Raw genomic sequence first — 24,722 nt, 5'->3', positions numbered from 1 at the left:
TCCTTTGACTTAGGTAGTACGTTTTGTGTGGAAAGCCTCACCCTGTGACTGGGCACTTTGATGAGGCTCTGGGTACTAAGGCCTCAGGAGCCATTTCTGGGAGGCCCTTGTCCAGCTGTTTCAAAGGTAATCCGCTTGTGGATTTAGTGCTGCTTGACTATCTCAGAGGTTTGTCTTTCTGCATCAGGAGAGAGGAGTAAAAGGAGAAGGATGCAATGTCTCGCTACTAGAGACTAAACTCACACGTGTCACTCTAATCCATCCCAGAGGGCTGTTCTGCTTCTTGTGACTCTTGCGTTGAACGTTTCTTTTGCGCCCCTGCTCCCTCCACCTGGGTCTGTGGCTCAAGTTTGTGTGCAGTGGAGAGCCAACTTAGCCCCAGCTAACTTGCTGACTTCCCTTAGCAACCTCCTTGGTAACTGCCGTCTTTGTAACAGATCATCTCCAGCAGTGTTTTCTTTACTGGGGCTCTCTGGTTACCGTCTCTGTGAGCGGGGTCCCCTCTGAGCTGGGGGCATAACTGGGCCCAGTGAGCAGCCTCATAGCCCAGCCATGTAAGGTCTGAGCCCACCTGAAGGACCATTTGTAAGTAAAATTAAGTTACTGGAACACGCTGCCTCCCCCACCTGCACACTTTTCTCTCAAGAGTCTTCCTTCCTGCAGCCGCGGAGTCTCTGCCATCCTCCTGCTATTCATCTTGGGAAGACCCTGGCTAGCAGAGCCAAGAAGTGCCTTAGAGGCAGTGGGGCTGGGTGCAAGGCATGAGGTCTTACCAGCAAGGAACTCCCTCTGAGGCAGGGCTGGCTGTTCCTGTCTTGTCTGGGGCTGAAACTGACCTGGTGAAGCAGAGGGATCCTCAGGGCACTTCCTGACTTCTGTAGCTTTTCCCTCCTCTAGATGTACAAGAACTGTGTTGTGGAGATAGGCACTTAGTGAAAGCATGCTGGATTGAATGTTTTTAAATTAATACGATAAAATCCTCACCATCAGCAGCGACCTCGCTCCCCTCTGCACCTGTACAGCTGTGGGTCACACCCTCCTCGGGGCATGGCATGCCGATCAGTTTGCACTCTGGTTACGTACACGCTTCTCTGCTTACCTGCTCCTACTTCAGTTAGGAAGCATGTATCATCCACAGGCTGTACACAACAGGTGCTCAATTATTTCTTGAATTTGAGAGTTACCAGAAAATAAGAAGTCATCCTAGATGTTGTGGTGTGGAATTGTTTGTTGATGTTCCAGTGCAGGGACTTCACTTCCCCGATAGGTGGTAGTGAGATATCTGTTAGATGTCCCCGAAGGTGGGACATCTTTGGCCGCTCCCAGCTGCCTTTTCTTTCTTGTCTCCACTCATTTGCTTGCGCTCTTCCTGCTGCCTGAATTGCCCTTCTCTTTTCTCAGCTTGGGAAATGCCCACATTCCTTAACAAAGCCCAAAGATCTCCATATCCATGTATTCATTTGCTTATTACCCATTAGTTTGTCCATTCTCACATTCATTCATTCAACAACATTTATCAACCCCCTTGAGTGCTTAAGTCACTGTGCCAGGTGATGAGGAGTCAGTAAATAAGCTGGCATGATCCCTGCCTTCCAGAGCTTCCCTTCTAGCGGGAGAGTTGGATATTAAACAAAGGTACTGCATAACTGAATATATAACTACAAACTGTGACAGTACGATTGAGGAAAAAGACACGGTGCCCTCAAGAGGGCAGCTAGTAGAGAATGGATTGGGGGAGGGGTGCCTGTGACTTAGCAAGTCATAGTACCCACTACACCCGATCAGGAGCTCGTCCCGTGGACTCATTCCTGCAAGACAGAGGGCCTGTGTGCTTACCAGGAGCACCGCACTAAGGTACTTGTTGTCTGCTAAGAAATCCACAAAACTTAGCATGCTGCTTCTCCTAACCCTTTCATGCTTAGCTTCTTTTTCAATGTCAATCACTCCTTAGCACCTCTAATTTCAGACTGTCATTTCTCTTCTCTCTGTCTCTGTTTCTCTGTCTCTGTTTCTGTCTCTGTCTCTCCCCTCCCCCAACTCCCTCTTTCTTTGTGTCTCATTGTCTCATTGTCTCTCTCCCTTTCTCTCCCTCTCCCCCTGCCAACCTCTGCATGTGTGTGACTATCTCTTTCTCTCTGTCCCTGTCTCTGCCTATCTCTCTCCTTCCCCTCACTTCTCCATGAGGGTATGGGAAGGTTGGACTTTCTTATTGACATGGTCAATCCAGCAGTCCATTCCACCTGTGTGCAAATGGAACCAATCGGGTTTCAGGTTTTCTTCACATGTTTTACCATGCTGATCCTTGTTCTAAGCCTCTTTTCTGGCCACAAAAGCACTTGCTGAAAAAAAATTCTTTTGGCCTGCTTTCAGGGTTTGAGAGCCTTTCCAGAAGAATAGTCTCTCAGTATCTGACATTTTACTGTATTACATACTCAGATTAGGTTTTCTGTTAAATTAACAACACATAATCTGGATGGAGTTTCCACTGCAGCCGAGTGATCTAGATTTATGTCCCATGAGGAGTATCATATGAGCTTCTTTGAAAATTAGTTATTGCTCTTGACTCATTCCTTAATTACTTGCCTACCTGCCTTCTCTTCATCTGTTCAAGCTTCTTTCTTCCCAGGAATGGTTTCTTTGGGGTTGACTCCTTTGAAAAAGTATAGTGTAACGCTGCAGCTGCTTTTCCCAGAAGGAGACTGTGGCCCCAGAGTTTCCTTGTTATTGTTTTGGGGTTTTTTCCCAATGAAATGAAAGAACTTTGCACTTTTTCCTTAGACCAGCAGGTTTCAGCACATTTCAGTTTATCTAAGTGGTGAAGGTTAAATGCTTAGAATCTGAAGTACAAACCCTGAGCATCCAGGGACACAGGGATCTGTTGCTGTGCTTTTCTTTTCAAAATGTCCTTTGTCTGGAAACGGACTCCCTTCACCTCCAGAATTTTCTATTTCAGTCGCTCATGTGTTACTGTGTGCCTGGGTTGTATGTACACATGGGTTGTCAAATTTACAGTTTGAGGGTTTTATCTCTCATTAACTCCAAACCACCAGGTACTTTTTCTTTTCCCTTCTTTATTATTACAAAAGTAGTATCTGCTACTACTAGGACTTACTGCCTAATATAGCTATGGCAAATAGTGTTTTAAAAGTAATTTCATGTGTCAGTGTCAGTTAGCTGGTGTTGAGTGCCTGGGGAGCTGTGTTGAGAAGGATTCTGAGGCCGCAAAGAGTGCTATGATTGAATAGGGATGTTTGCCTTGAGTACACAATAGGGACATGGAAGCCAATGTGTGTATCCACTGTTCCTGGTCTAATTCAAAGATACTTACGTTGAACTCAGTATAAAAATAATCATTTTATTTAAAATATAAATGGAAAGAAAAGTATTTTTCTTCATTTAAGGCAGTGCACCTACAGAGACTCAGTAGAGGCCTGTGCCCACATCAGGCCAGGGCTACTGAGTCCATATGTGTACATGACATGATGGACTTGCTTGAGTGCACCCTGGTCCCTGTGCCCACTCCCCTCGCCAGTCCCACATGGGAAGGAAATTCATGACAGGTTGACTGTGCTCACATTTGGTCTTACCTGTGGTAGGCAGAATAATGCCCCTGAACCTGTGAATATGCTAGATTACATGGCAAAGGGGAATGAAAGTTGCAGATGGAATTAAGGTTGCTAATCAGCTGGCCTTAAAATAATGGGAATATCCTGGATTATCAGGGTGGGCACAGTATAATCACAAGGGTCCTTAAAAGTAGAAGAAAGATGGGAATTTCCTGGTGATCCACTGGTTAGGACTCAGCACTTTCACTGCGGTGGCCTGGGTTCAATCCCTGGCCCTGGTCGTGGCCAAAAAAAAACATAAAGGAAGGAATCAGGTTAGACCAGAGATGGCACCATGAGAAGGACTCTGTTCAGCTGAGCTTTCTGTGCAACATTACTGGCTTTGAAGATGGAAGAAGAGGGCCTCGTGCCGAGGAGTGCGGGGCCTCTAGAAGCTGGAAAGGGCAAGAAGACTGAACCTCCCCTAGATCTCCCAGAAAGGAATGCAGTCCAGCCGAAACCTTGATTTAGCCCGGTGAGACCCATTTCAGACCTCTGAACTACAGAACTGGATGTTGTTTTAAGTCACTAAGTTTGTGGTAATTTGCTACAGCAACAATAGAAAGCTAATAAACTGTCTAGGTTGCCTCAATATAATGATAACCATTAATATTTAGTGCCTAGTACTGTTGCTAAACATTTTATAAGCCTCGTCTCAATTGGTTCCTACAGTCTTCCTATGAGGTAGGTACTGTTATCCATACCCACTTTACAGATGGAGATATGAACGCTTACTGATATCAAGTAACTTGTCCAAGGACACAGAGCTACTAAGAAGCAGAGCCAGGGCTTGAACCCAGGTCTCCAGGACGTCAAAGTCCACGCTGGTAATCACCACCTCTGATTGTGATCTTGACCTGCTTTACTAATACAGATAATGGTAATAACGGTAATAGTAGCAGGTAACGTGCATTTAGCACTTCCTGTGTGCCAGGCGCTGTGCTTCGCATTTAATACTCGTGACAAACCCATGAGATACGTACTATTATTATCACCATTTTACAGACATTATCGGCCAGTGTCCTGGACCTCTATTGCTTGCCGGGCCTTGACTGCTGCCTTTCCCTGACTTATGTTTGTAGCCTGAATGCAGACCATTCACTTGGCTCCAGCCCTTGTCAGGGCCTTTACGGCTGACTTCCAGGCCTTCTCATGTGTCTGCAGACCATCCTCCTCCTCCCTGTGCCCCTGCCTCCATCATGCTCTTCCAGCCAAGCCTCAGATCCTCTGGCTTTAGGCTCTGACCTTAAGATCAGCCTCTACCTGTGATCCCGGCAGTATGGGGTGGGGCCAGAAGGGATTGAAGAGCTGCTAGAATTTCCCCTTGGTGCTCATTGCTGAGCCTTCTAATAAAAAATGTGATAAGCCTCAGGAAAGCACAAGGTAATGGGCATGGGGCCTCCAAGTTAGGTCTGGACTGCAGCGGCAGAGCCTTGGCCAAGGAGGAAAGAAGCCTCCGGCTCTGTCCAGCCTGGACTTGGTGTTCAGGAGCCATGATCAAGACAATGCCTGGCAAGCCTTGTTTGTGAGTCAGGTTTCCGCAAATAATTCCATGGTGAAGAATTATCGTTTGTTATCGTACGATGCCCCTGTGCTTTAAGTCTATTCAATATAAAACTATTGATTGGGTGTAATTCTTTGCTAGGAAAGGTAATTTGAAAATATGTGTGGATATTCAGATGTTAGAATTAACCCATAAGCATTTATTACTCTGAAGGAGGAGACTTGACTTCAAACAAATAACATTACTATTAAAAAGTATAAATTGAGTCCTCTTTTTAAAATTGTCCTCTACTTAGGACATTAGCATGGGTGTAGAATTTAATAATAAAGATAACAGTAATAATAGCAGCTAACGTGCATTTAGCACTTCCTATGTGCCAAGCTCTGTGCTTCTCATGTAATACTCATGAGAAACCTATGATATATGTACTATTATTATCACCATTTTACAGACAGGAAAACAGATCCTGAGAGGATGTAAACAACTTGGCCCAAGATAATTGTGGGCAAAGAGTTAATGCAACAGCTCTCATTTCCCTTTCTGCAGGAGAATTTGACCTTTGTTGACTTCCACTCTGTTACCCTGGTGACCTGATAAAAGCCATATGTCAATTATGTCTCTAGGCAACATTGCCTAGGATAAAAATGACCCCTAATTGGTGGTAAATTGCATCTGGAACTGAGAGGAGTTGTATGTAAACTATAAATACCTGAAAGGGACACCATACTTTGGGCTTCCCTGAGGGCAATGTCTCTGGATGCCTCTTATGGAGACCCTGGAAGCTAACGCCTCAGGAGTTGCTAATAAACTCCGGAGTTGAGAAATGCTGCTCCCTTGAGACACCATGGCAGCTTCTCCACCTGCCTGATATGGATCTTGTCTCCTTGCGTGAGAGTTTCTGGACTGGTGTAAAGACTGCCCTCGATGAGGAAGGCCGCTTGGTACTGTCCTGCTGGTCTGTATCCTCCATCCTTCTGAGTAGACTGGCACCAGCATGGCCCACGGTCATCTTGCGAGCTCAGATGATCAGCTGGATCCAAAAAGTTGGATCTAAAAGTCAGTTGGACGGGTGGGTGTTGCAGTCCTACAGTCAGAAGTGGAAGAGTCAAAATTGGAAACTATGCATTCTGACCATAGTGCCCAAACCTCTCACCATCCTTCTAGGGTGCCTCAGGGAGGAGAAATAATTCTACTTATGTCTCAGGACTGATCTTTAGCAGATCCTAGTTTGTCTCCTTCCAAAATCATGCTCTTAACCACCAGTGAAAGCGTGACCGCAGAGTAAAAAGATTTGTTTGTCACAGGTGGCTCATTTAGCCCTGCCTTGTTCATCGTACCCAGAGGTGCGTGGCTCCCAGGAGTCCCTGGAAGGTGACTTGATAGTGTAGGTGGACAGGAAAGGGTCAGTGTAGGTCATTCCCAGGGCTTACGCTTCTTTAGTTTTGCTGTTGCATTTCTTCCTCTCCTTTTCTCATCTCTTTCCCTCCTACCTGTTCTTCTTCTTTAAAAAAAAACCTTTTTATTTTGAAATACTTTTAGATTTAGAGAAAAGTTGCAAAAATGCTACCCTTCCTGTATACCTTTCACCCAGATTTCCCTAATATTAACATCTTACCTAACCAGAGTACAGTTACTAAAGCCAAGAAATTAACATTGGTGCAATTCCACTAACTAACCTCCAGACCTTGTTCAAAATTTCACTGGTTTTCCCCCTAATGTTCTTTTTCTGTTCGTAGATAGGACTAGATGCTGAACCTAGATAGGATCCTGCAGTGCATGCTGTTATTCTCCTTAGTCTCCTCCAATGTGTAACAGTTCCTCAGTCTTTCCTCATCTTGACATTCTGGAAGAACACCAATCAGTTTTTTTGTAGCATGCCCTTTAGTTTGGATTTGTCAGATGCTTTCTGTGATTGGACTGAGGTTATAAATTCTGGACAAGAATGCCATAACAATGATGTTGCCTCCTCCTCAGTGCGTTGTAGCAAAGGATCGTGATATTGACATGTCATTTACTGGTGCTCATTCTTTTTTCTCTCTTTTCTTTTTAAAATTCTTTCTTTAACCCACATAAAATTCAGCACATTACGATGGGGTCATAGTACTAGGCACAGAAGCCCACATCCTTATTACGGAAGTGTGCCAGGTCCAGCCAGGGCTGCTCTTGCTGTTTCCATTTTTCGTCTACATTTTGTTTTTCCAACACTCTTTGTAGCTCCTTCAATTTTGCAGCTACATCTCAGATGTGGAAATCAGTTGTCTCAAACTGAACTTTGTGAGTGAAGTAGCTAGGCCGTGCATGTCTCTTTTACCACTGTCAGTGGGGGTGGCCGATTGTGTGTGTGAGGTTTGCGCTCTGGTGTTGCCAGCCTGGGAGATCTGGTTATTGGTGATTGAAACTGTCCTGACGCTGCTCTGCCCTCACCAGGTTCTTAGAGATGCTGGAGCCTGAGGGGGCTGTGGTTTCCTGGAGGATGCAGCACTGGGCATGACAGAGCCCAACGATAGGCCCACAAAACTTCTCCCTCCCCTCATCTCTAGGGGTGTCTGATGCAAGCAAGTCTTTCCTTCGGGGTCTTTTCCTCTGTGTTTTATTGTTGTGTGAATGAAGAGTTTCAAAAGTTGGCTGGGTCAGGGTCAGGCAGCTAAGGGGTGAGGGATTGTAGGGGTAGGAGTCAGGAGGGTAGAGGAGGGTCCTGCTCCCAGTAAGGCACACCTGTAGGATATGTCTTTCTTCCCAATTTTCTAACTCCATGAGAAACATGTCCCATAAAACCACAATTAAGCAATTTAAATAGAAATCTCAAATAAGTGTCGTTTTTCTGGTCTTGAATTTTTAAGGAATGAATTGTGAGTTCTTAGAATTTTTTTTTAGTATTTATTTATTTTGGCTGTGCCGGGTCTTAGTTACGGCATGTGGGATCTTTAGTTGCAGCATGTGGACTTCTTAGTTGCGGCACGCGTGTGGGATCTAGTTCCCTGACCAGGGATCAAACCCGGGCCCTCTGCAATGGGAGCTCAGAGTCTTACCCACTGGACCACCAGGGAAGTCCCAGAAATTTATTTTTAAAATTAAAACACATATAAGTGTGTTTCAGGATCAGTACAGTCACCCTAATCTCTCTACGGTTTACTTTATAGAATTCAGTGTTGACAAGAGAAGTTCACTGAATTAACAGTTTACTCATTTGGAATCACAGGGCTCTGGACCAGAGGGTATCAAGGTACATTATATTCAATGTAATGTCTCCACTACACACATTTCAAGAAACATTAAACTGAAAAGGTAAAAAAGGGGAATTGCTTTATCTTCCCTTTTTTTGGATAATATTTAAAGTAACGAAAACATGATCAGAGCTCTGCATTTCTTTCCTTTATTTTTTCAATAGGATAGAAAAACTAGAATATAAAAAGATGAACAGTGAAAAAAACCTTTTTCCAGTCCTGTCTGTCATCTTTCTAGTTCCCAGGAAACCATTGATCTTAATTTCTTATATCTCCTTCCAGAGTTTCTTTTTTGCATATACAAGAAAATGCAAAAATAGAATCTTATTTTCCCCTTTTGGGGGCAAAAGGTAGCATATTAATTTTCAGAAATGTTGTATTTCTTGAAGATTCTGATTCATCAAGAATATCTATTTTTTTTCTCGTCTCAGATCTTTTTTTTTTTAATTACATATTATAGCCCCCTATGAACCCCCTCTGGAACCTGATTGTCCTCCCTCCCTCCCAGAGGTAACCACTACCATGAACTCAACATTTATCCTTTCCAGCATTTCAGCATGTTTTCATATGTTTACTAGATATTTATGAATTCATAAACTACATGTAGTATCATTTTATAGACCTTAAAACTTTATATAAACTACTTTATATACTGAAAACTACTTTATATAAAATACTTTATATACTGCAAAAACCAGTCTGCAACTGTTTCACTCAACATTGTGTTTTGTTTTGTTTTATGGTCACAAAATTTATATTTAGATTATTAAAAGATTGTCAAAGTTTGAAACAAGGTCGGGTAAGAGCTATGCTATGTAATAATGTAATATCTGGTCACTGGAAAGTTTAAAAATCAGTATGGACTTCCCTGGTGGCGCAGTGGTTAAGAATCTGCCTGCCAATGCTGGGGACACAGGTTCGATCCCTGGTCCAGGAAGATCCCACATGCTGTGGAACAGCTAAGCCCGTGTGCCACAACTACTGACCCTGCACTCTAGAGCCTGCGAGCCAACACTACTGAAGCCCGCGCACCTAGAGCCCGTGCTCCGCAACAAGAGAAGCCACCGCAACGAAGAATAGGCCCCACTTGCTGCAACTTAGAGAAAGCCTGCGCGCAGCAAGGAAGACCCAATGCAGCCAAAAATAAATACATAAATAAATTAATTAATTAAAAAAAATAAAAAGCAGTATGTTTTATAATTTAAAAATCAGTAATCTGGTAATTGACAGGTGAGCTATAATTTTTTTTAATAACCTGAAATTATTTTTGCTTTGGGAATCTAATTGTACATACTTACAGACCTACTTGAGAATGGACTTGAGGATATGGGGAGGGGGAAGGGTAAGCTGTGACAAAGCGAAAGAGAGGCATGGACATATATACACTACCAAATGTAAGGTAGATAGATAGTGGGAAGCAGCCGCAGAGCACAGGGAGATCAGCTCGGTGCTTTGTGACCGCCTGGAGGGGTGGGATGAGGAGGGTGGGAGGGAGGGAGATGCAAGAGGGAAGGGATGTGGGAACAGATGTATATGTATGACTGATTCACTTTGTTATAAAGCAGAAACTAATAAAAAAAATTTTTTTTAATATGATAGTAAAAATTAATAAAGACTATTTTTCTCCTTAAAAAAATAATTGTGCATACTTGATCATAATTACCTAGGCCTTTTAAAAAAGTGCTGATAGGGTTTTTCTCATATATGAATGCAACAGAAGCCACTATGGATAATTTGGAAGACAAAGAAAAGTGTAAAATAGAAAATAAAATGTCTATGGTCTGAAATGTCCATGACCTATCCATACTACTTCAGAAATAGCCACTATATACATTTTGATGTATTTCCTTCCAGGCTTTTTTTCTATGTACATACAGATATTTTGTTTCAAAACTAGGATTATGTCATGTGAAGTTCATTATCCTTAACATAACTTTATGACCATGACCTCTTTTCAATTAATATTCTTGGAAAATGTGATATAAATATAAATATTTCATACAAATTCACCAGACTGTATTTAACTGGTCCCCAAATATCAAAGTAGTAGGAACAGTATATCTGTGTATACTGATTAAATTCACATGATTTTTTTTCTCAACGTATACTATTCAACTTCAAACTACATATTTTGCCTAAGCAAACAAGTCCCCAGTAACTGTGTGATATGCCTTACTGAACGCAACCTCTTGATATTATCAAAGTTCTACTTTTAACACAAGGCTGAAATTTTGCTCCCAAAATGCATACTTCAGAGTCATAAAGTAACATAAAGTAATGTTGGTTACTAAGGTTTTTAGTAGAATCTGCTGTGACAGTTGAATAGTTTTCACACACATTTTTGGTCCCCATGGGTTTATGCTTAATAGTGAAAAACCAAAGGTCTATGTGCTGCTTCTTATAAATGACCAATTACATGAATGACCTAAAAATAGAGTTCTGGTTGTTATGTTTTTGAGATGGTACTATGTTGATAGAGTGGCTCCCATACATTCTTTTTAACTGTTGAAAATGGTTCATTGTTTAAATAAATTACAATTTATCTATTCTTTGTTGTTTCTGCCTCCAATTATTTGTTGTTGTCCTTTTATTTTTTATTTTTTTTGCTGTTATAAAGACTACAGTTATATATTTAAAAATTAGGCAAATTCTTTCAAACACAAATGAGCATATCTATACCTTTTGAGTCCTGTGGTCTAGGAAAGGGCCTGAAGGTTGTAAATGTTGCTCTCCTTTATACCCCATATTTACTGAGTGTCCTTATTGAGTAGGTAGATAATTGGATGTATGGATGCATGCATGGACCTATGGATGTATGGGTGATTAGACGGATGGATGGGTAGATGGATGGTTTAATGAATTCTTGAATCTCTTGATTTGTCAAACCTTGTATATCCACTTATAAAATGTCCTTGTCTATGTGGAAGAACAACATATAAAGTCTTAGTCTCCTTTTCCTTCTAGATGTTGAAATGCTTCAGGCCAGTACATCTAATCCAATCCCCAGAGATGGTTTCTCTCGGACCACTAAGGATTCTATGATCCGCAAGTTTTTAGAAGGTAAGTTGCAGCAGTGAGCAGGGAAACAAAAAGAGGGAAAGAGAAATAAATGTTAGATATTGCCTGGCTCCCTATGAGGGTTGCTCCACTCAAGGAATGGGCTGCCATGTACAAGCCACATGGTGTGCTTGAAGGCACTCTATTCCCACGAGCTCCCCCATCAGCCTATTACAAGTAAGCCAGAAGTTCCCACCACTGGAGCCACTGCTTTGGGTAAACAAGTTGCCTTTAGCAAAATCTCTTTTTAAAAACACTTGTTTATTTTAATTTGACCAAAATTTAATGAGTACCTACTATGAGCAAAGCACTATTTTAGTTGTTGGGCTAGGGGACACAAAGGAAAATAAGATATAATCAATACCCTCAAGAGACTTTACTTTCTGGTGAAGGAGGAGAACATAGGGGAACATACACAGGTATTATTAAGTCAAGGCTGTATTGAAGAGTGATTATATGTATGTTGTCCAGTTTTCCCACTATTTATGAAGAGATTGTCTTTGCCCCCCATGTATTCTTGGCTCCTTTGTCATAAATTAATTGATCATATAAGCATGAGTTTATTTCTGGGCTTTCTATTTGTTTTCATTGATCTACAGAAGTCCATTTTTATGCCAGTACTATACTGTTTTGATTACTATAGCTTTATAGTATAGTTTGAAATCAGAAAGTATGATACTTTCAGCTTTGTTCTTCTTTCTCAAGATTGCTTTGGCTATTTGGGGTCTTTTGTGTTTCCCTACACATTTTAGAATTATTTGTCCTAGTTCTGTGAAAAATGCCATTGGTATTTGATAGAGATTGCATTGAATCCATAATTTGCCTTGGGCAGTATGGTCATTTTAACAATATTAATTCTTCCAATCCACGAATGTGGTATATCTTTCCAGTTATTTGTGTTGTCTTCAGTTTCTTTCATAAATGTCTTATAATGTTCAGAGTACAGGTCTTTTACCTCTTTGGTTAGATTTATTCCTAGGTATTTTATTCTTTTTGATGCAATTGTAATTGGGATTTTTTTCTTAATTTCTGTTTCTTATAGTTTATTATTAGTGAACACAACAGATTTCTGTATATTAATTTTGTATTCTGCAACTTAACTGAATTCATTTACTAGTTCTAATAGTTGTTTGTGGTTTTTTTTGGCTGTGTTGGGTCGTTGCTGTGCACGGACTTTCTCTAGTAGTGGCGAGTGGGGGCTACTCTTCGTTGCAGCGCATGGGCTTCTCACTGTGGTGACTTCTCTCATTGTGGAACACGGGCTCTAGGCACGTGGGCTTCAGTAGTTGCAGCACGCGGGCTCAGTAGTTGTGGCTCACGGGCTCTAGAGCACAGGCTCTGTAGTTGTGGTGCATGGGCTTAGTTGCTCTGTGGCATGTGGGATCTTCCCGGACCGGGGCATGAACCCATGTCCCCTGCATTGGCAGGCGGATTCTCAACCACTGTGCCACCAGGGAAGCACCACTTGTTCTAGTAGTTTTTTGATGGCATCTTTAGGATTTCCTATATACAGTATCATGTTATCTGCAAACAGTGACCTTTTTTCTCTTTCCTTTCTGATTTGGATTCCTTTTATTTCTTTTTAAAAAAAATTTATTTTTTTTAAATTTTATTTATTTTTGGCTGTGTTGGGTTTTCGTTGCCATGTGCGGGCTTTCTCTAGTTGTGGCAAGTGGAGGCTACTCTTCATTGCGGTGAACAGGCTTCTCATTGTGGTGGTTTGTCTTGCTGCAGAACACGGGCTGTAGGCACAGGGGCTTCAGTAGTTGTGGCACGTGGGCTCAGTAGTTGTGGCTCATGGGCTCTAGCGTGCAAGCTCAGTAGTCATGGCACATGAACTTAGTTGCTCCGTGGCACGTGGGATCTTCCCAGACCAAGAATTGAACCGTGTCCCCTGCATTGGCAGGCGGACTCTTACACTGCACCACCAGGGAAGTCCCTGTTATTTCTTTTTCTTGTATGATTACTATGGCTAGGACTTCCAATACTATGTTGTTCCTGATCTTAACAGAAATGTTTTCAGCTTTTCACCATTGAGTATGATGTTAGCTGTGGGCTTGTTGTATATGGCTTTTATTATGTTGAGGTGTGTTCCCTCTATACCCACTATGTTGAGAGTTTTTATCATAAATGGATGTTGAATTTTGTCAAAAGCTTTCTCTGTATCCATTGAAATGAGCATATGATATTTATTCTTTAATTTGTTAATATGATGTATCACGTGAATTGATTTGCAGATATTGAGTCATTTTTGCATCCTTGGGATTAAATCCCACTTCACCATGGTGCATGATCCTTTTAATGCATTGTTGAATTCCCTTTGCTAATATTTTGTTGAGGACAGTTTTGCATCTATGTTCATCAAGGATATTGGCCTGTAATTTTCTTTTTTTTTGATGTCTTTGTCTGCTTTGGGTATCAGGGTGATGCTGGCATCATAGATGAATTCAGCCACTCTATGTCTTTTGATTGGAACATTTAGTCCATTTACAGTTAAAGCAATTTATTGGTAGGTATGTGCTTATTGCCATTTTGTTAATGTTTTCTGGTTGGTTTTTAATATCTCTTTTTGGTTCCTTTCTTCTTTTCCTATTTCCTTGTGATTTGATGACTATCTTTAGTGTTATGTTTGGATTCCTTTCTCTTTTTGTGTATGTATCTATAATAGATTTTTGGTTTGTGATTACCATGAGGTTTTTTGTGTTTTTTTTTTAATTTTATGTATTTATTTATTTATTTATTTATGGCTGAATTGGGTCTTCGTTGCTGCATACGGGCTTTCTTTAGTTGTGGCAAGTGGGGGCTACTCTTCATTGCAGTGCATGGTCTTCTCATTGTGGTGGCTTCTCTTGTTGCGGAGCACGGGCTCTAGGCGTGAGGGCTTCAGTAGTTGTGGCATATGGGCTCAGTAGTTGTGGCTCGCGGGCTTAGTTGCTCTGTGGTATGTGGGATCTTCCCAGACCAGGCCTCGAACTGGTGTCCCCTACATTAGCAGCCGGATTCTTTTTTTTTTTTTTTAATTTATTTTATTTATTTATCTTTGGCTGTGTTGGGTCTTCATTGCTGTGCGTGGGCTTTCTCTAGTTGCGGCAAGCAGGAGCTACTCTTCATTGTGGTACACGGGCTTCTCATTGCGGTGGCCTCTCTTGTTGCAAAGCATGGGCTCTAGGTATGCAGGCTTCAGTAGCTGTGGCTCACAGTCTCAGTAGTTGTGGCACATGGGCTTAGTTGCTCCGTGGCATGTGGGATCCTCCTGGACAAGGGCTTGAACCCTTGTCCCTTGCACTGGCAGGCAGATTCTTTTTTTTTTTTTTTTTTTTTTGTGGTACGCGGGCCTCTCACTGCTGTGGCCTCTCCCGTTGCGGAGCACAGGCTCCGGACGCGCAGGCTCAGCGGCCATGGCTCACGGGCCCAGCAGCTCCGCAGCACGTGGGATCTTCCCAGACCAGGGCACGAACCTGTGTCCCCTGCATCGGCAGGCGGACTCTCAACCACTGCGCCACCAGGGAAGCCCCAGGCAGATTCTTAACCACTGCGCCACCAGGGAAGTCTCACAACCCTGAATTTTTACCTGCCTCCAATGTTTAATGTCTTTGATTTCATATTTCACATCTTTCTGTTTTGTGTATCCCTCAGCTACTTATTGTGAATATAGATGATTTTAATACTTTTGTCTTTTAACCTTCCTACTAGCTTTATAAGTGGTTGATCTGTATATTTACTGTATATTTGCCTTTATCAGTGAGATTTTTCTTTTCTTAATTTTCATATTTCTAGTTGTGGTATTTTCTTTTCTGCTTAGAGAAGTCCCTTTAACACTTTCTGTAAAGCCAGCTTAATGGTGCTGAATGTTTTTAGCTTTTGCTTGTCTGTAAAACTCTTTATCTCTCCTTCAAATATGAATGATATCCTTTCTGGGTAGAGTATTCTTGGTTGTAAGCTTATTTTTATCACGTTAAATATGATATCACTCCCTTCTGGCCTGCAAAATTTCTGCTAAAAAGCAGCTAGTGTTCTTATGGGAGTTCCCTTATATGTAACTAGTTGCCTTTCCCTTGCTGCTTTTAATATTCTCCCTTTACCTTTTTTTTTTTTTTTTTTTTTTGCGGTATGCGGGCCTCTCACTGTTGTGGCCTCTCCCGTTGCGGAGCACAGGCTCCGGACGCGCAGGCTCAGTGGCCGTGGCTCATGGGCCCAGCCGCTCCGCGGCACATAGGATCTTCTCGGACCGGGGCACGAACCCATGTCTTCTGCATCGGCAGGCGTCCGCTGCACCACCACTGCACCACCAGGGAAGCCCCTCCCGTTATCTTTAATTTTTGCCATTTTAATTACAATGTGTCTTGGTGTGGACCTTTTTGGGTTGATCTTGTTTGGGACTCTCTGTGTTTCCTGGACCTGAATATCTGTTTCCTTTCCCAGGTTAAGGAAGTTTTCATCTATTATTTCTTCATATACGTTCTCTGCCCCTTTTGCTCTCTTTTCTCCTTCAGAGATCCAATAATGGGAAAGTTAGCATGCTTGATGTTGTCTCAGAGATCTCCTAAACTATCCTTATTTTTTTAAATTCTTTTTTCTTCTTTTCTGTTCAGCTTGAGTGATTTCCACTATTCTGTCTTCCAGTTCAATGATCTATTCCTCTGTATTATCTCATCTACTATTAACTCCTTCTGGTGTATTTTTAAATTTCAGTTATTGTATCCTTCAGATCCGCTTGGTTCCTTAAATTTTTGAGCTCTTTCTTAAACTTCTCACTGTGTTCATCCATTCCTCTCCCAAGTTCATTGAACATCTTTATGATCATTATCTTCACTCTTTATCAAGTAGATTGCTTATCTCCACTATGCTTAGTTCTTCTGGGGTTTTTCTTGTTCCTTCATTTAGAATATATTTCTCTGTCCCTCATTTTGCCTAATTCTCTCTTTTAATTTTTGTGTATTAGGTAGCTTGGTGATGTTTCCCAATCTTAGAGTGGTGGCCTTATGTAGCAGATGTCTGTGGGGCCCAGTAGCACACTCCCCTCTGGTCACCAGAGCTATATGTTCTAGTGGTGCCCCATGGGTCTTTCTGTTGTGGCAGGGCCAACTACTGTGGGTGTGCAGGTAGGTGGGGCTGGCCCCCGGCCTGGTTGGCTGCCAGGCCCTACCTAATGTGGAGGTGGCCAGCTTGCTGATGTGCAGAGCTGGGTCCCAGAGCAGCTGGCTGCATGACTTGGGGGTCCCAGGGTTTGACAATTGCTTTCAGTCACCTTTCTCTCTGTTTCTAGGCAACAGCATGGGAATGTCCAGTTTGGAGAGGGAGGTACACCATCTCGGTCAGGAAGAAGATGTTTATCACACAGCGGATGATGATGAGGCCTCTTCCGTGAACTTGGCCAACAGGCCCCCTGTCCCAGTGCCCAGGCCAGAGGCCAGTGCTTCTGGCACTCACCAGCTGTCTGACAAGGAACCATACATTTCTAAAGGCAAGTGTGGCAGGGAATGATGCACAGTAGGGTCTTCAGAGCCTCTCAGCAGGAATTCCCTGGATCTTCTACTTCCTGAACCATTGCTCAAGACCATTCCCTTCTGAATGGTCTCCAGCCAGCCCCAGGAGACAGAGTCCGAGCTTGGGGCAGATTCTGGAACTAGACTGGGGCAGTGGTCAGATTCAGTTCTGGCCTTCCTGGAGGAATTTATGCATAGTGTGAAGACAGAGGTAAACAAGATGTCCCTCTACTCCAAATGGCAAGATCCCTGGTAAATTTGTATCTCCTGAAACTCTCATTATTATTAATTTTTAATAGTTAACATTTATTGAAATCTACCAAGAGTGCTCTATTTGGAATATGTCATAATAATCTATTAGGTAAGGGCCATTATCATCCCCATTTTACAGATGAGGAAAATGTAAGCCCTCATTTTTGAGGCTTACAGAGGTCACTTGATTATCAAGTAGCAGAGCCAGGATTTGAACTCAAAGAATCTGACTCCACAACCTTGGCTTTCAGCCACAATGCTATGCTGTCTACCTTCGTATTGATAAAAGTTGGTGATAATTGGGTTTTGACCCATAATGATCCCTGGGACATTAGTTAGATGCTGATAGCATTGTCAGTTTCACTATCTTTCAGGACTTGATTTTATTAATATGATTACAAGTACTGTAAGAGTATAGGAATTGCCGGATCTGTGCACTTGACCTCCATTCCATTTTTTAAAAATAAATTTATTTACTTATTTATTTATTTATATTTGGCTGCATTGGGTCTTTGTTGCTGTGTGCGGGCTTTCTCTAGTTGTGGCGAGTGGGGGCTACTCATTGCAGTACATGGGCTTCTTATTGCGGTGGCTTTTCTCATTGCGGAGCACGGGCTCTAGGCACGCGAGCTTCAGTAGATGTGGCATGCAGGCTCAGTAGTTGTGGCTCGTGGACTCTAGAGTGCAGGCTCAATAGTTGTGGCGCATGGGCTTAGTTGCTCTGCGGCATGTGGGATCTTCCCAGACCAGGGCTCGAACCTGTGTCCCCTGCATTGGCAGGTGGATTCTTAACCACTGCGCCACCAGGGAAGTCCCTCCATTCCATTTTTAATAGTATAAGCAAGTTGTGGAAGGTATGGCAAAGATTATAAACTGGGGAGGATAGCCCTCAACCAGAGCCCCAGGTAATTGGGCTGGGCTTGTCAAATAAGGTACAGCATGCCTCGTTAAGTATGAATTTAAGACAAACAGCAAATAACTTTTTAGTGTAAGTGTGTCCCAAATATTGCACTCTTTTTTTCAGTTTTGGTTTTGGTTTGTTAAATCTGGCAACCTTAAATTGGGTAGAAATACAGTGGGGGGGATATTATATATTGCCTAGTGCCATCAGTGCTCATGGTTTGCCCTCCCTTGGATGGCATCTCCTTTGGCGTGTGTAGCAGACACTGTGAGTGTCCTGCTCAAATCTCCCCAGCTCTTTAAGTTTTTATGCCCACTGGATGGACCCTGCCTATTAGAACCTGTGTCTTTTAGCCTGATGGCTTTCTCGGGCAGGACAGGCTGGAAGAGTTGGGGGATTATCACCCCTGGATGCAGCCCTCAACCACTGACTGAGTAGAGTTGTTGGCTGAGTACCCTAGCTTACTTGCCCCTTTACTGGGAGAACTCTGGGGTGCATGCTCTACATTGCTTTCCAGAGCTCCCCAGCTTGCCCATCATGGTGACTTACTGGATAACCCACCATTTATTGCTTTATCCACTTCCCCATCTTACCTACCATACATAGTCTACATGTACTTGGATCACTGTCCCCAGGTCTGCTTCTTCTTTTTTTTTTTTTAAGAGACATATTTTCCAGAGTTCTTTTTTTTTAATTAATTAATTTACTTATTTATTTTTGGCTGCGTTGGGTCTTCATTGCAGTGTGCGGGCTTCTCATTGCGGAGCATGAGCTCTAGGCGCACAGGCTTCAGTAATTGTGGCACACAGGCTCAGTAGTTGTGGCTTGCGGGTTCTAGTGCACAGGCTCAGTAGCTGTGGCGCACAGGCTTAGTTGCTCAGCGGCATGTGGGATCTTCCTGGATCAGGGATCAAACGCATGTCCCCTGCACTGACAAGTGGATTCTTAACCACTGCACCACCAGGGAAGTCCCCCAGGTCTGCTTCTAAGGGAACCCAAATGAAGAAGCTTCCAAATATATATGTTGATAATGCCTAAATGGCAGGGGGTGGGGAGAGGGTGTTGATGGTCTGGCTCACTGTGGGAAGTTCAGTTGGGAGGGGCATAGGTGGTTCCTAAAGAGCCTTGATGGACCTGCTAGGAAACTGTGAGGAGGAAAGGAGAGGGGCAGGAGATGACAAACAGGGCAATGGTTTGGAGTCCAGGACACCTGGGTTCAAGTCTCAGCTCTTATATTTTTCAGCTGTACAGTATGGAACATTGGGTAAGTCATTTCACCCTCTTTAGCCTTAGTTTCCTCATCTATAAAATGGGTATCATAATAATATATGTATACAATGATGCATAATAATACTCTGCCAGAGCCTTATTGTGAGGGTCAGATGAAATAATACATGAGGGACTATTTTATAAACTGTAAAGCACTGAGTAGACATCCCTTGTGTTAACTAGTAAGCCAAGGTATTGCTGTCTTATTGGCATCAATCTCAAGGTTTAGATGTGAATAATAAAAGTTAACATGGAGTGCTTACATGTGCCAGGCACTATACTCAGCACTTTCCATGTATTAACTCCTGTAATCCCCACAAAGAGGAGGGTACAATTATTATCCTCAATCTACATATCAGAAAACTGAGGCAAGAAGAGGTCAAGCCTCTTGTCTTAGGTTGTATGGCTCGTAAATGGCAGAGCCAGGATTTGAACCCAGGGAGTCGTGTGCAGAGCCCAGGGAGACTTAATCACTGTGAAGTCCTACCACTGAATGAATGCTTGTCATTTCCCAGTTTTCCCTACAAGTCTTTTTTTTTTAAATAAATTTATTTATTTGTATATTTTTTATTTTTGCCTTCATTGGGTCCTCGCCGCTGCGCACGAGCCCCCTCTAACTGTGGCGAGCAGGGGCCCCTCCTCGTCGTGGTGTGCGGGCCTCTCATTGTGGTGGCCTCTCCTGCCACAGAGCACGAGCCCTAGGCACGTGCGGGCCTCAGCAGTTGTGGCATGTGGGCTCAGCAGTTGTGGCTTGCAGGCTCCAGAACGCATAGCCGTGGTGCACGGGCCCAGCTGCTCCGCTGTATGTGGGCTCCCCCCGAACCAGGGCTCAAACCCATGTCCCCTGCGTTGGCAGGCGGACTCCCAACCACTGAGCCACCAGGGAAGTCCCCCCTACAAGTCCTTATGTGTCTCTTGTGCATGGCTGACTTCATCTAACTCCCCTTGGAGGCTTGCACATATTTTACCTGTTCCACTGCTCTGAATTCTGTCTTATGGCACTTGTTGACATGTGAAGTGGCACTTCCTTTTATTCTTAAACTTCAAGGTGTTCCACGGCTCGCTTCAGTATTCAAGGATCCGGAAAAGGGTAATCTTGTTCACCTTATCCTTTTCTTTAATGATCTCGTAAATGCTGATCATGTCTTCTGACTGGCTCTGTCTTTCTGGTTTGAGACCTTGTTGGTTTGATCTGTCTTCATTTCATAATCCCTATATCTTCTGCTCATTGGTTGCCTCCTAAAGTTTTGGTTTATAGAACTGCATACAGTGGTCCAAGTTGTGATCCATTATTATTATTTTTTTGTACAAGATTTTGGTAATTTTTTTGGTAAATGTATAAAATATTATAAAGCCTTTTAGAAAGAGATCTTATTTGGCTTTACTTAGAATACTCTTTATCTCATAGTTTTTGCAGGAAAAAGTCAAGAGCGGTCTGAGAATTTCTACGTTACCTCAGAGAGCATCAGGAAAGGTAAGCAGATGTCCTCCGCTTCCTTTTGTATGACCTGAACTTCTGGGTGGTGGAAGTGTTCATGTTTCGGTGATTTCCAGGTGTCACAGTTCCTTATCCTTGAAAAACAGAGAGGTCCAAGAGATACCTGAAGTGGAGCTGTACTGATGGTAAAGGGAGAGGAGAAGAGATTGGGGTGCCTTAGAACACTGTACAAATTGATCATACCAACAACATTAATACCCTAGAAAGTGTCTGTAACAGCACACTAAAGTGCAATTTAAACATTGAGACGGATACCAACAGGATGAAAGTGGGCAGCCCAGCACCCAATCTTTACCTGGTGATGCAGCCCTACCGTGCTATTTACCTACCCTATCTGTATTAGCTAAACTATACTTTAATTCAACTTTTATTTGAGGCATTTTGCTTGCCACTGGGTGACATTTTTCTTTTTTTTCCAAAGACCTTTTAAGGAAGCTTGAAGAGATAAGTATTCTTTTGTTCTTGATGAATTTCCTTGTGCTAAACAGAGGCATTCAGTATTATCCCATTGATGATTCTTCTGAAAAGGAACTATGACACCATCTAAGCGTTTGAAAGCTTCCCTAAGGGCTTTGGTGGTAGGAGATTGGAACTGATTGGCTTTTGCATTTTTTTTTTTGTCCCCACATTCCATCTCCCAACACAATTAAAGACAGCCTGGAAGAGGGCAAACCTGGGAGAAAGTTATGTGTGTGTGTGTAGACAGATGAGTAAATGGTTGGTAAGAATGATACATTAGCTTCTTTGAAGCTTTTTCAATACCCACTGGTGAAGTCATCTCTTTTTCCTTCATACCGTCTCCCTGAACTCACATGGGGTCCTGCTGGAGAAATTTAGAATCAAAGATAGCCCTACAGGAAATGAGCAGTGAAATGTCAAGTCGTTTTCATATGCTCCAGTGGCCCCATCACCTCTTCAAGTAGCTCTTTCTTCCCACAGAACTTAGAGGAGTCACAGAGCCTGGAGAGAGAGGAGTTGGCTTCATACTTCCCTAGAGTATCCAAAGCAGAGAACTATAAATTTTTAATACGGAGGAGAGGTTGGCACACGAACAACCCAAGGAGAGTCAGCTGGGACCCAGAACCTAATTTTTACCTGGTGATATTGGACTGGGTCATGATTCTATTAGCACTCCAGTCTCCTCAGGCAGTTCATACCTGTAGGTCCTCGATCTCTGTGCCCCATGCTGCTTGGAGGCAGGGCGGTTGGGGAGGGCAGGAAGTGGTGCTGGGAGAAGCAGCCTGGTTAGACTTTCCTGTATATTCTCTTCTGGAGTGGATTTTAGTCTAAATCAGTGGTTCTCAATTGGGGGTGACTTCTCCTCCATTCCCCACCCCCCAACCGGCCAGAGGACATTTGGCAATGTCTGGGACATTTTTTATTGTCACAACTGAGGAAGGGGATGCTATTGCCATCGAGTAGGCAGAAGCCAGGGATGAGGCTAAACATCCTACAGTGTACAAGACAACTACACAACACCAACAAAGAATTATGTAGTTTAAAATGTCGATAGTGCCAAGGTTGAGAAATGCTGGTCTAAAGGCTTCTCAGTAATTCACGTTGACTCACTCCGTGGATGCCTTACTTCCTAAAATGGTGTGGCCTTGTCTACTTTAGTGTAACAGGACTTGAAATTATTAGCTGCTTCCCTCTCTCTGATTCCATGTCATATCTCCCTTTTCTTGGTTCCACATGTAACTGTTCTTTTGAGACACATTCTCTTGAGCCCACGACCAGCCTCATTAACCCCACTCATCCGGTCAGCTCTTGCCAGCGGCGCCGCTGTCAAGCTGAGTTTCTCCATCTTTTCCAGAGCCACCTGTCAGACCCTGGAGGGACGGGCCTCAGTCAAGCATGTATGACCCATTTGCTGGGATGAAAACTCCAGGTCAGCGGCAGCTTATTACCCTCCAGGAGCAGGTGAAGCTGGGCATCGTCAACGTGGATGAAGCCGTGCTCCACTTCAAAGAGTGGCAGCTCAACCAGAAGAAGCGGTCTGAGTCCTTTCGTTTCCAGCAGGTAACTGGCTCCAGATGGACTTCGTTTTATGTCTGTTTCTCTGCTAGACAGTGGAGGACGGCTGGGTCCGTGGCTGTCTTGTGTATTGCTGTAGCTGCACACCTGTGACTGGGCCTGAGAACATTTGTTTGGGTGTCACGGTGAGTCAGTGCATATGTGTATTTGTCACCTGTTGTCATTAACCACATGGCTCCCTGGCTGAGAGCTGGATGGCTTTTCTTGTTGTCGTGAGGCTAGAGATCAGGAACCAAGAGTCAACTGCAGCTCCCAGTTCTGTGCCTGCCTCTTCCCTCTGTGTGTGGCCCTATACTTTTGCTTTCCACCTTTTTTCTCAGAGGCCTTCTCTCTACCCCTACTGCCAACACCCCCACAGAACTATCATACTTTAGAACTCAAAGAGAACTGGGACAACTCCCAAGAATTATGATTAGGTGAACAAAACAAGTCTCAGACATAAAACCACTCAAGTTAAAACGCATTCACATGCATACACACCCCCCCACACACACAGACGTACACACACACACAGACATACACACACAAACTGTAGGCATGTATGCAAATGCAAAGACAAAAATCTGGGAACAGCTAGCCCACACCCATCCGAATGGCTACCACTCAAGAGGAGACTGGGATTGGAGGGCTGGGCTGTCAGGAGACTCTTGCTATTAGCGTGAGGATATGTAACTCCACACAGTGAGAAGTGGGGACGTGAGTCCTAAAGCTGCATTTGTCCATCTCTGACAACAACCTGAGGCACTGTGCTAAGCGCTGCGTGGACCTAATCCCTTCTACCCCTCACAGCCTGTGTTGAAATACGTGTCATTGCTCCCATTTTACAGAAAAGTGAGGCTCAGAGAGGTGAGGGGGCAGAGTCAGGATTCCGACGAGCCCCTTCTCGCTCCAGAGCCTGTGCTCCCTGCACCACACCTTCTGCCTTCTGAGCGCTCCCTTAAACAGGGTCACCTGCTCTCCCAGCCTGCCCCCCTTCCCTTTGGGGGTCTGGATGCAGGAACCCAGGGCCCTCGTCACCCCGGAGACCCAGGGAGGCTGCGGGGCTGCGGGGAACAGGCTGGTCCTGGCCAAACACCGCTTTTCTTTCTTGTCAAGTTGGTGTCGCGTGGCACGGTAGTTAGGAGAAGCCGGGGCTCCAAAGCCAGGCAGCCTGAGTTCAGCCTTATTCTGCCTCTTCGGGCTGGATGACCTTGGCCTCTCTGTACCTCCACTCTCCCATCTCTGAAATGAGAAGGGAGAGGACTAGACGATGTAAACCTTGTAAAGCCCTCAGCATGCCTGACACATAGTAAATGCTGAGAGTACTCCATGCTCTGACAGCCTCCTGGTGCTTCCAGAGCACCCTCCATCCAAGGACTGGGGGGTGTGAAGACTATTCCTGGGGCTGCCCCACCGTGCTTTTCCTCCACGCCTCTGTCTCCTTCACTTCCCCTCCCGTGAGCAGGTACCGCCCAGGTTCCCTTCAGCTCCTTCTCCGTGCACGTGACTCTTGAGTCTGTGTCTCTGTAACACCTTTCCAGCCACCAGCTGGGTGTGTCCCCTGAAGCACCCTAGACCTGCAGCACATCCAACAGCAAGCCGTCGCTCGAGGCTGCTGCCCTTTCCCGACGCCCTGTGTCTGTTCACTGCACTGTTATCTTCCAGACGCTGAGGTTCAGGCGTCAGCCCCTCTTGGGCTCTTCCTCCACACTCCCCCGCATCCAGCCGGCTGTGGGTCTCGCTTGGTCTTGCTCCGTCACGTTCTCCCTCTTGCCTCTGCTCCTTTCTTTGCATTCCCTCTGCCACATCCCCGTGCTGGCCTGTATCGCCTACCTCTGCCCTATCACATTGTCTCCTGGTGGGTCTCCTTGCCTCCAACTCCTTCCCCCTCCTCTCTGCCAGACCTTAAAGCT

General features: G+C 43.9%; 1 protein-coding gene across 1 annotated transcript in view; it reads left to right on the top strand.

Annotated features, from left to right (window-relative positions):
* The window catches only part of PIK3AP1 (phosphoinositide-3-kinase adaptor protein 1), a 113,881-nt gene that overhangs the window by 67,849 nt on the left and 21,310 nt on the right, over positions 1 to 24,722 (top strand). Inside the window, exons 9-12 of the mRNA XM_082611352.1 lie at positions 11,298 to 11,393; positions 16,657 to 16,854; positions 20,707 to 20,772; positions 22,610 to 22,815. Of these exons, the coding sequence (XP_082467478.1) occupies positions 11,298 to 11,393; positions 16,657 to 16,854; positions 20,707 to 20,772; positions 22,610 to 22,815 (566 nt within the window). The remainder of the gene's footprint in view (positions 1 to 11,297; positions 11,394 to 16,656; positions 16,855 to 20,706; positions 20,773 to 22,609; positions 22,816 to 24,722) is intronic.

The sequence above is a fragment of the Mesoplodon mirus genome (genome assembly GCF_964341445.2).
Source record: "Mesoplodon mirus genome assembly, chromosome: 2".
NCBI lineage: Eukaryota > Metazoa > Chordata > Mammalia > Artiodactyla > Ziphiidae > Mesoplodon > Mesoplodon mirus.
This window is presented reverse-complemented; position numbering and strand designations above follow the sequence as displayed.